Here is a 12,107-nt window from a genome sequence, read left to right on the forward strand (position 1 = left end):
TGTGGGCTTGTGAAAGAGACTCTGTTGGGCTGGGTGGGTCCATCCCTGTGCACCCTGGAGCCACTCTGCACACGCAGCCTGGGCATGAGGTGGGCTGAGCAGCCGGATCTCTGGAGCACCACCCAGACCAGCCTGCAGGCTCCAGGGAGCTCCAGAGACAGCCACACCTTTAAGAGGTGTGCCGATTAAAAGGCAGCTAAAAGTGCTCACTTGGAACCCACACCAGCCCTTTAAAATATAGGGCATGATCATGAGCTTGGCAGAGAGGGGAGATGGAGCAGCTGAGCCTGCAGCAACTGAGAAAGAAGTCAGGAGACTCAGCGCTCTCCTTCCACTCCCCTGAGAGCAGCCTCATCCTCCAGACCTCATTAAACACCTCCCTAGTGACCTCGGAGGCAGGGCCTACCAATGTGGTCCATGGCATAAAATCATGGGGAATCTGACCGTCATGGAGTCTTAGATTTGATGAAATATGGTACACATGTGAACTTGTCTGTGTATGCACACCTGAGCATGGCATCTTGGTGAGGTCTTAGTGTCCCAACCCAAGGTAAACCAGACCCAGCTCTGCCTACTGTGAGGGTCAGCCCTGGAGGGCTGGGGAAGGCAGAGAGCTCAGACTACAGGTAGTAGTATATTGCTGTTAAACATCCACATACATGCACATGTGTACACACACAACACAGGTACCCACACACATGCACATGTGTGTACATATATAATATGGGTATCCACACACATGCATATACCTGTACCATGTTTAATCACCCACATGTGTAACACAGGTGTGTTTGTCTAGATGACATGCACCCATGTGTACCACACCAAATTAGATGTGTGCACACAGACAAGTTCACATGTGTACCATATTTCACCAAATCTAAGATCACCAGATCATCAGATGTTCCTACGGCTTTATGTCCAAGAACTAAAAGTGTTAACAATGAAATTCTGTTCATCACTTAGCACTGTAGACTTATTAGAAGAGAGCTTTTTTTTTCTTTTCTTTTCTTTTTTTGAGAACCCTTGCTCTGTCAAATTCAGGCTGGAGTGCAGTGGTGGCATCCCCCAGCTCACCCTGTCCCTGCCTCCCGGTCTAAGTGATTCTCCTGCCCCTGCCTCCTGAGGAGCTGGGATTATAGCCACCATGCCTGGCTGTCTTTCATGGCAGAGACAAGTTTCACCCATGTTGGTTGGGGCAACCTTCAAACTCCTGGAATCTTGTAATCCCAGCCTGCCTTGGCTTCCCAAAGTGTTGGGATTATGGTGTGAGCATCGGTAACCCAGCTAGAAGAGCTGCTTTAACTCAGTTAGACTCAGTCTTTATCATGTTACTTCCTTTTTTTTTTGGTGACGGAGTCTTGCTCTGTTTGTGCTGGAGTGCAGCAGGCCCTGCCACTGCAAGCTCCGCCTCCCAGTTTCACACTTGCCTCAGCCTCCCAAGTAGCTGGGACTACAGGTGCCTGCCAACATGCCAGGCTAATTTTTTTTGTATTTGTAGTACAGATGGGTTTTCACCGCGTTAGCCAGGATGGTCTCAATCTCCTGACCTCGTGATCCACCCACCTCAGCCTCTCAAAGTGCTGGGATTAAAGGCGTGAGCCACCACGCCTGGCCTATCATATGTTACTCTTGTATACACACAGATAAGGCAACATGAACAGGTGAGGAGTTCCCCTAACTTCTTCACATTCAGAGCGGTGCCCTTGCAGGTCATGTTTCGGCATCGTCCTCAGTGTATGATGTTTCCATGCGGCATTGTCCTGCCTGCCATCGAGAGCAGGGGTGGTGCCACCTGAGGGCTCCACTGGCATCCCTGGATTTTCACAGAACCTACGGACAGCATCCTGTGGATTTGATGCTGGAGCCATATTGATTTTACTGCAAGGTGTCGATGGGACGTTTTCAGACAACACCCAGGATTCACATTCCTGCCTCTGATGGTTTGTTACCTGAAATGATGAGGGCTGTGGTTGTGAAGCCACCAGGAATGACAGAGGCTCTTGCTTGCACTGGCAGTGACAGTCACACCTGGGCTGCCTCCTGGCCAACAGTGATTGTAAACGTGAAAAAGAGGAGCCTGTTGGACTCAATGGGATGCAGCATGTGTCTCGGGGACGCTGGGGGCTGGAGCACGTGGTCTGCAGAGTCACCTTGTGCCTTGTGAGAAGGGCCAGGGTTGCGCGCCAAAGGGCTGGTCCAGGGCCTGAGACTCCATGTTGCTGTCGTCTCCTGAGGACTGAGAAAGGACAGGAGGGGTCATTGTGGCCGTTCCTCTGTCTTCAAGCAATGGTGCTCACATCTGCCCAGGTTCAGAGGCAGTAAGTGATCAGGGAAGGCGCATGAGCAGGTCAGGTTTTCTGAGGCCTGGGCTTGTCCTCTGACCATGATTGCTGTCCTCAGGCAAGCTTCTGTATACCTTTGGGCCTGCCTGTATCCCTGAAAACAGGGATAGCATACCCTTCTCCTCAGAGGTCCTTGGAGAAACGACTGACTCTGGGACTAGGGCGGGGAATATGCAAGATGACCCCGGAGCACCTCCTAGAGCCAGAAAGTAATGAAGTGTTAAAACACAAATCCCAAATCCCCAAACCATGGGGGTGTGTTTATGGGACACAGGAGCCAACTCAAAGAGCTCTCAACCACCAAAGCTAGGACAATTTGAGCCACAAAACAAATCACAGAGAATTATAGCCCAAGGTGTAAAATAGATAAAAGTCCATACTGATAACATAAATGATGGAATAAATAAACAAAGAAGGGACAAATCACCCATGCAGAGTAATTCCAGTTTATTCATGTCCGTCTTCAAGGAGGTGGATTTTAACTCCCCACTCCCTAGATGTGGCCCGCACATAGTGACTTTCTTTAAAAGAATTCAGTCTGGAAATCAGGGAGCAGAGGGTAACTCTCAGTGAAGAAACCTGACAAACACTCCGTCAGCCGGGTGATGAAGGCCAATAGCAACAGTGATGAGTCATGCTGATATCATGCATCCTTCGCATGGCCTGATGAGGATGCACCTTACCCCTGTGGGCTTCCTCCCCTGTAGCCCCCATCTAACCATGAGAAAACCATCAGACATACCCTAATTGAAGGACACAAAATACCTGCTCAGTGCTTCTTAAGACTTAAAGTCATCAAAAACCAGAAGGCGGGAGAACCTGTCACAGAGAAGAAACAGAGCAGAGGGGATAAGGAGACAGGAAGATTAAATGGAATGTAACACCCTGGATGGGACCAGGACATTTGGGGGAAACTAGAAAAATCTGAATAGAATGTAGACTTTAGTTAATAACAGTATGTCAATATTGGTTCATTAACAGTGACAAACATACCATAGTAATGGAAGATGTTAACATTTGGAATAAATTGGGTGTGGGGAGTTTCTGTACTATCTTTGCAACTTGTAGCTGAATCTAAAGTTATTTTAAAATAAAGTTTATTTTTAGAATAATAGGAATTCCAGGCCGTTCGCCATGAGGATTCAGTAAAGTGATGTGGGGAGGCGCTTGTGGGCTGTGCCAGCCATTAGTGGCGATGAGACCACTCCGTTCCGCTTCTGTTTGAGCGCGGGTGGGCTTAATACCCCCAGGGTCTTTTTCAGCACTGGCCTCCACCTCTCCCTGTTTCATACCTGCCTGAGCCTGGCTGCCAAGCGGTGGGTGGACCTTTTACAGCCTTCTTGAGTTGTAAACTCTCCTCATTCTCTCTCCTGGGCCAGACAAAGCCCACCCCAGCCACCCTGCCACAGAAACTAGTTCTGGACAGCAGCTGAATGTAGTGGCTAAGGAAGGGGGCCTGAGAGTCACAGAGATCTGAGTTCAACTCTTGGCATTCTCACTTCTAGCTGCATGGCCTTGGGCAAGTTACTTACCCTCTCTGAACCTTGGATGTCTTGCCTATGAGATGGGAATAATTCCTCTCTCCATAAGGTGGTTGTAAGGTTGTATGCCAAGCCCTCGGCACAGTGCCTGGCACACAGTAGGTGCTTGGGGAGTAGAGGTGCCTCCCTCCCTCTGATCCCAGTACCCTCTACCATCTTCTCTTGTGCTGCTTTTTCTCCCCTTGGCCAGAGAGAGTCCTGACCTTTGCTTGTTTTTCTGGTACATACCCAGTGGTTATCTCAGGTCAATATGTGGTACTGAATCCTAATGCAGGGGTCCTGGCAGAGGTGACTTTGAACTTGGCGCAGAGGTGAGAAGCAGAGAAGCTGGACACACTCTCTGTTCTGCCCTGTGAGTGTGCCTTATAGCCATCCTGCCTCATGCCCAACCATGGGAAGCGATCTGTGATCTCCCCTGAGCTAGCTCCCTGGCCTCACCTCTGGCATTTGGGAGGCAGCCATGGAGGGCCAAGGCAGACAGGGCCAGGCCCTGGGTGCACAGCCAGGTTGGAGCCTGTCAGCGAGCCGCCTGTGCGTGTTCCAGAGCAGCTGGGGTCCTGGCTGTGGTGCTATGTGTCACATGGTCTCTGCAATTCTACCAGACACGGCAGCCTTGTCCAGCCACCTCCTTGGCCCATGCAAAGCCTCAGGCAGCTTGAGCCAAATCAAAGATGCTAAGGTTCCTACTCAAGGGCTGGGGATGGCAGGGGTGTGTGCAGATGAGCATACCAGGGCCCCAGAGGACTGGAACAGGGGACTTGGAATGGAAGGGCTAACTCCACCTTTTTTTAATGGGGGAGAAAGGGAATAAAATAAAAGCAGTTTATTTTTATCATCCTTATTTAGTATAAGAAAAGACCCAACTGTTTCTCATTGCTGAGCTCCTTTTCTATCACAGCCTCAAAACTCTTAACTTCTCCTTGTGCTTTAGGCTTCCTTTTTGGGATCATTTTCCGTCTTCCCTGACATTCCTTTAGTGGTGTCTGTGTAACAGTGTTTGTTTATCTGATAATGTCTTCATTTCACCATGGTCCTTAAAAGATGGTTTTGTGAGTTCAGGATTCTAGATTGATGGTTTCTTTATCTTGGTGCTTAGATGGTGCTAATTCAGGTTTTCCATTTGGTAAGTGATCTCTATTTTCTTTGACAGAGGTATACTTCGAGGGAAGTCCATAAGAGACTGAGATCACAGTCTGTCCCCAGGAAGGGAGCAGACATGCTCAGTGAAACTTCCAGCAGGAGACTGAAGGCCAGCAGAGGACGTGGGTGGGAAGGCTGAACAGGGCTCCTGCCCCAGGGAACTTTCCAATGATGAAAAGCTCCCCACTACTAGGCACATGTGAGCGCTGGCTGGGAAGAAATTCCCTGTCAGATGGAGGGGGATGGCTTAGCCTGTTTGGGCTGCTGTAACGAAATATCCTAAGTGAGTAGCATAGAAACAATAGAAATTTATTTCTCACAGTTCTGGAAGCTGGGAAGTCCAAGATCAGGACACCAGCAGATTTGGTGACTGGTGAGAGCCCACCCACTTTCTGGTTCATAGATGGTGCCTTCTCACTGTGTCCTCACATGGTAGAAGGAGTGAGGGGGTCTCTCAGGGGCTTCTTTTATAAGGACACTAATCCCATTCAGGAGGGCTCTGCCTTTATGACTTAATTACCCCTAATGCCCTGTCTTCCAATACCATTCCCTTGGGAGTTGGATGTCAACATACGAATTTTGGGGCAACACCAACATTCAGACCAAAGCAGTTGACTTTAGTTGTCTTGGTTGCCAGTGACCCTGGAGTTCTCTTGGTGGCTTCATGTGGCTCTTGCCTTCCTCTCCCCTGCTGCAAGCCTCTGCCCCTCTCCTTTTAAGGGCCCACAGCCTTCTTGGTCCAGGGATCATTCCAGCTCCTCCACTGAGACTTCCCTGAGCCCTCCTGCCCAGACACTGTTTCCCTTTTCTCTAGATCCTGGAGCCGGGTGGTGGGGGTGGGGGGCTTGTGCTGCAGACCTCAGAACACCAGGCACCTGAAGCCCTTGGTTTCAAGTTGCTTCTTAGTGGTATCTCCAGATGGGCTGTCCCTTTCTGTTTACATAGCATTTGTATCTAGGCCAGTTACCAGGGAGTGGGAGGTGGCATCAGGGGCCCTCACCCCACCTTCTGCCAGTGTTGGACAGTTGAGCTGTGATTCTATCTCCTGCTCAGAGAGGCAGCAGCCCCCTGCCCAGTCCCGCTGTAAGGACCTCTCAGTGTCCTGAGCTGGAGATGGCAGCTATTGGAGCAAGGGTCATTGGAGGCTTTGATGAGTGGGTTTGGCCTGTTGAGTGAGGTACAGAAATGAGTAATATGGAAGGATTCTGGCAGCAATTCACATGGTCTGCCCTACAGGAGAGACACGTGGAGGAAGGCAGCAGCCCTGGGCATTTCCAGACGCCCAGAGGCCCAGCAGATGCCCCCGCTGAATGTCCCAATGACTCCTTTCTTCTCCTGCTCCCGGGATAACCGATGGGTTTACATATGTATGCGTGGGGCACAGATGGGGCTGTGCAGAGCGTGCATTGCCTGTGATCCTGTCCTTAGTCTGCTTATAGTGCACTCAGGGAGGTCTGCGACACAGACCCACCCCAGCACAGAAGGAAGGCCGTGATCCAGTGTTGGAGGGGCTGGGAAGTAAGGATTACTTAAGGGTCACCCTACTGCAGATCTATGATCATCTCAGCAATCAGCAAAGACTCCTTAGTTTAGAATTCCACCAGGGAGCCTATGTGTGTGTGTGACTGATTGAGTGCCCCCCACTCCACCCTGAAGTCCCTCCTAGGATAAGTCTAGGGTGTATGGATTGAGGAGGACATTGTCTCTATGCATGGGAGCACTTTACTCCCACTGGGGAGGGGAGGAGGTTGGGAAGGAAGCCCTGCTGCTCGCTGGACTATCGTCATTTCTTGTGATGGGCATTGGCATTGTTCCTTGTGGTGGGGTGTTGGCGGGGAGCTGCTTTCCCATAGCGGCTGCTGGTCTTTGGTCTTGCTACTCAATTGGATCCAGATATGGGTGCCAGGAAGGCCTGTGGCAGAAGCCTGACGCTGGCTGCTGTGAAGTCCGTCCATTCATGAACTGGGGCAGCTGCCAGTTCTGGGCACTGCGGAAAGTGGCTTGGGACTGGGGATCGGTAATGCATGCAGCTTCTGCTGCCCACAGTTTGCCCACAAAGCGTACGTCTCCTGATCCCCTCCTGGCTCACTCCCTGCCATGGGACTCTCACGCCTGTATGGTTGGAAGTGCTATTCCTCTTCTCCATTTGGTGGACAATGGTTGCTTTGTGGGTTGTAGGTTGATCACTTTGCTTGTGAATGGAAAGGAATTGATGGCTGAAGGGCATGGGGAGATGGAAGTAGTGAGAGCAAGACTATGCATGGAGCTCTGGTCCAGCTCCTAGGAAGCCATATGGGCAGGAGGCAGAGGCTGGGTTCCACTTCCGCCGGCATTGCATCCCTGACCGCGCCGGCGGCATTGCATCCCTGACTGGGCTGGTGGCATCGCATCCCTGACGGCAGCAGTGGCATTTTTTTGTAGAGACAGGGTCTCGCTATGTTGTCCAGGCTGGTTTCAAAGTCTTGGCCTCAAGTGATCCTCCTACCTTGGCCTCCTAAAGCACTAGGATTACAGTCGTGAGCCACTGCGCCTATGCCCAGTCGAGATTAAGCTTTTAAATGTATTGAATAATGTTCTATGAAACAAGCAACATAGAAACAGTATATTCAGTATGATTCCAATTTTGTAAAATAAGATGCATGCATGTACACACGTGGCAGGATACAGGTTAACTGTGGTTATTATATATCTGTCTAACAGTAGTGTTGGTGATTTCATTTTCTTCTTTTTTTGTAGTTTTCAACTTTTATTTCTAGTAAGGTGTTTTGTATTCATAAACAAGGTTATTTAAAACAAAAAAGCTGGAGTATCCAATGGGACCACTCGGGTGAGCTCCCTGTCCTTGGGGGTGGACAAGCAGAGGCCGAGAGTCCACCTCATGGACACTGTTCAGGAGCTTCCTGGCGGAGGAGTGCAAAGGGCTGGAGTCTTTGATGAGCTGTGCAGGACACTGCCCCACAGTCCCGGGCCTGTGAGAGAAAGGAATTGTCTAGAGCAGTGCTCCTCAAACTTGCCTGTGCCTGCCAGTCAGCTGGGGATCTTGTTCAATTGCAGATCCTTATTCAGGAGGCCTGGGGTGGGGCTCAAGGCTCTGCATTTCTCACAAGCTCCCAGGTGCTGCTGCTGCTCCAAGGCCCTGGAGTATGTCTCCTGGAGGAGTGTCCACTGCTGCCTCCCCAGGGCCAGGGCACTGTAGGGCAGACATTATGCCAGTGGCAACTGGAAAGGTACACAGGGATATTAGGGCGAGTGGCCTGGGGTTCCCTGAGCCAGGTGACGTGTCTGGAAGAGGCTCTCCAGACGTGGAAAGATGAGTCTTGGTCAGAGTTGCTGAGTTTGAGACCAGGCCCTCTACACTGTGGCTTTGTGGAAAGAGCTCAGGGTTGGGATTACGTGGTCCGGGATGTGAATCCCAGTTCTGCAGCTTGTTAGCAGCATGTCCTTGGGCAGATCATTTTGCCCCCTCAGCCTGAGTTTCTTTATCTGTAAAGTAGGGATAGGTATCTTGCCTGATAAGGTCATGGTTTGGATACCGTATGTTAGGCACCTGCCCCAGTACCTGGCACGCAGTAGGCCTGTGATGAATGTTTCCTTCCCTTAAACTGTATTTTCTTCTTGCAGGTAGATGAGATTTACCACGATGAGTCGCTGGGGGTTCATATAAATATTGCCCTCGTCCGCTTGATCATGGTTGGCTACCGACAGGTAAACTACCTTGTCAGCAGAAGGGTTGTAGGGCCAGAGTGTTGGACCAGCGATAGTGTGGGCTGGAGGGACAAGCATCCAGGAAACTTTGTCTCCAGAATCAGAACCTGAGGCTATTAGAATTGTGGCTTCAGGGGTGGAGCTTTTGGAGGTGGTAAGCAGTGATTGATGGCTTCCTACAATCTGAGAAACTGATAATTCCACACCTTTATCACCGGGAGATCCCTCTTCTTGGGGAAATTGGGGCTTACAGTGGGGTGGCCATCGAGACAAGTCATGTTCTAGTTGAGCCCTGGTGCCCTGCGCTCTGCAATCTTAGACCACCAGTCACTTATTATTAAATGGGGGTAGCAACCAAACTTTCCTGTAAGAGCTATTGTGAAGATTAAATAAAACAATGAACTCAAAGTATAGAGGAAATGCTCAGAACAGCAGCCGCCTTGCAGGTTAGTTGAGGGGATTGGAAATTGTGTGTGTGAAGTTCCCAGCAGAAATGCATCTCAGCATGGTTCTTGAACCATGGCACGTGAACGTCCCCGAAAGCAGGCAGGGCTGTGTGCCGGCAGCAGCTGAGTGGGGACAGCTGGTGATCTTGGGGTGGGTCCTGCAGTCCTCTGGGCCTTAGCATTCCCATCTGTAAGTGGGAGGAGAGAGGCCTGCTGTGTCCAGGGCCCTGACCCTCCATGTGGCTGTTGGTGCTCTCCCGGCCCCTGCAGTCCCTGAGCCTGATCGAGCGCGGGAACCCCTCACGCAGCCTGGAGCAGGTGTGTCGCTGGGCACACTCCCAGCAGCGCCAGGACCCCGGCCACGCTGAGCACCATGACCATGTTGTCTTCCTCACCCGGCAGGACTTTGGGCCCTCAGGTATGCAAGGTACTGTATTTGCCATGGCCAGGTGTGTGCAGCTTGCAGGGCAGACAGAGGCTGGGCCTGGAGGCAGATGAGCTGTCCCTGGGGTCCACCACATGGAGGTTTGAAGGGACAGGACCTGGACAGTTGGGGGCGAGCTTTGCAATGGTTTATTGGAGACTATGGGAAGTACAGGGGTCCCTACTCTGGTCCCCGATATTTTGGTGGAGGCTGCAGGCAGCTGTGAGTGGTCAGGCCCTGGGTCCTGTGCTTAATGTCCCAGAGCCTGGCTGCTGGAAGACCCTCCATAGGCTTCAAGATGCTTCTCCCTACACTGTGTCCTTCTGTCTTCATTGCAGACTGTGGGACACCTAGGATGGGGCTTGTGTAGGCTGCAGAACGGGAAGTCTGTGCTCTGCCTCCAGCTCCACACCTTGCTAGCCCAGTGGTCCAAGATCTCTTCATCTCCCTGGGTCCTCCCAATTGTGGAATGGGGAACATAACAATATTTGCCTCCCCCCATTCCAGGGCTGCTAAAGGCCCTGGGGCTGCATGACATGTGTGTGACAGAGTATTGACAACTGTAAGTACTCTGCAAACATGCAGCTTTGATACCCATATGAGGAAACTGAGCCATGAGGTGGTGAAGCGACTTGCCCATGTGGTTTAGCAGACAGGAGGCAGATCTGAGACTCAGACTGGATCTCCAGTTTCCATGTTGAAGGCTTTCTATTTTTTTCTGCTTTAATGCTAGAAATTAGTTGGTCAGCCCTGCCTACCCAAAAGATTTCTTGTCTGAATGACTGAAGCCCCAAATGTGGTTTTTACACACCACACACACACACACACACTTACAGACATCCACACACATGTACAGGCCCATGTACACACAGACACATGCATACATGCAAATAGATATAAGCCAGTGTGTACATGTACAGATATACAAACACATGACACACAGACACACAGAGACACTGCATACATGTAGAGACACAAAGACACATGTACACATATGCACAGGCACTCACATGGACACAGACATGCACACACATGTATATACACACAGAGCATGTACTTATATCGCATGTAGAGCAAATCTCAGCTTTCCAGGACAACAGAGGCCCCAGAAACCTCCTTCCCACTCAGCCTCTTGTTATACTCCCCAAACCATGTCAAATAAAAGAACATTTCAGCCCCTCTAACATGGAGGGGGGACTGCAGGCCTAGGCAGGGACATGCCCTTTGTCATTATCCCCACCTTGCAGGCCCCTAGGACACAGGCTTCATGCATGGTAGTGCTTAGCCAGTGCCGGCCCCCCTGCACTGCCATGATTCCTGTGTGGCCTGCCTGCACCTTGGCCGGTGTCCTCCCCACCTCCGAAGAGTTGTCTCAGCTGTCCCTCACTGCCCTCCATCAGCTGTTCCTGGTCCCCCTCAACTCCTTCCAAACCATTCCCTTTCCCCTTCCTCCAGCTCCCTGCTGCAGCCTGTCTTGCTCCTTGAATTCTAGCCCTTCCAGCCCATGCCTCGTCGCATGATCTCCCTGCTAAACCACAGCTCTTTAGCTGTGGCGATGGGTGGGTAGGGGGTGTTGCAGGGTCAGGGGTAGGCTCGGATCTGAGTCCCCTGTTTTCCCCGTGGTACCTAACATAACGCTGCCCTCTACTCCTGCACAGAAAGCGTTTCGAGCTTGTTTGCTGATTGACTGTGGGACTGGAGGGAGGCCTTGTGGAAGTAGTGTGTTTGCAGGCCCAGGTGTTCTCTGGTTTAGAGGGGTGCTGATAAACCCTGGGAAGCCGCAGGCCGAGAGGGAAGCCATCAAGCCCTAGGATGTGAGGGTGGCTTGGCCCAGGTTTGTTCGGCTGCAGGTGGGACTTTGTGAGCATCCTTCTTCCTCCAGGAACGTCCCTGCTCCAAGCACTGACCAAAGGGCTGGGCTGGGCACAGACCTCAGCATGTCCTGCCTCACCTGCCCTCCACCTCGCTCTCCACCTTTTCTTTCTCTCTTCGGCAGGGTATGCACCCGTCACTGGCATGTGTCACCCCCTGAGGAGCTGTGCCCTCAACCATGAGGATGGCTTCTCCTCGGCCTTCGTGATAGCTCATGAGACTGGCCACGTGTAAGTGGCAGCAGCAGGGTGGGCGGGACTGGCAGCTGTGCCATGAGCTCCAGGGAGTTCTGTGGCTGTGGGAGACTTTGCCCAGCTCGGCCTGGTCCTGTGTCCTGGGGGGTGTCAGGGGAGCTGGCCTGCCACTGAGGCATGGCCTCCCGCAGTTGCCAGTAGAGGGAGGCCCTAATCTGAGTTGGGAGGAGCCAAGGGGCGTGGGTAGCAATCTGGGCCTGCCTTGGGCCCAGCCTCCAAATCCCAGGGCCATAGGGGACCAGATGTGGCCCTGCCTTTGGGTGGGTCAGTGGCAGTGTCCCTATCACATGCAGAGGGCTGCTCTCTCTGGGTGGTCTTGATCTCTGGCTTCCTTCCATCACGTCCACATTTGAGGCCTTTCTAAGACTCCATCCAGCCCA

General features: G+C 51.7%; 1 protein-coding gene across 3 annotated transcripts in view; it reads left to right on the top strand.

Moving 5' to 3' along the window:
- The window catches only part of ADAMTS14 (ADAM metallopeptidase with thrombospondin type 1 motif 14), a 107,493-nt gene that overhangs the window by 45,154 nt on the left and 50,232 nt on the right, over positions 1-12,107 (top strand). For 2 of the 3 annotated variants that reach the window (XR_004176969.1, XM_009214757.4), the window contains exons 5-7: positions 8,648-8,731; positions 9,448-9,604; positions 11,598-11,703. Coding sequence is in view for 2 of the 3 variants with exons in the window: in XM_009214757.4 (XP_009213021.2) it covers positions 8,648-8,731; positions 9,448-9,604; positions 11,598-11,703 (347 nt within the window). In the remaining variant the exon portion in view is untranslated. The remainder of the gene's footprint in view (positions 1-8,647; positions 8,732-9,447; positions 9,605-11,597; positions 11,704-12,107) is intronic. The other variant, XM_003903821.5, reaches the window with a different exon arrangement.

Source organism: Papio anubis, chromosome 11, assembly GCF_008728515.1.
Source record: "Papio anubis isolate 15944 chromosome 11, Panubis1.0, whole genome shotgun sequence".
NCBI lineage: Eukaryota > Metazoa > Chordata > Mammalia > Primates > Cercopithecidae > Papio > Papio anubis.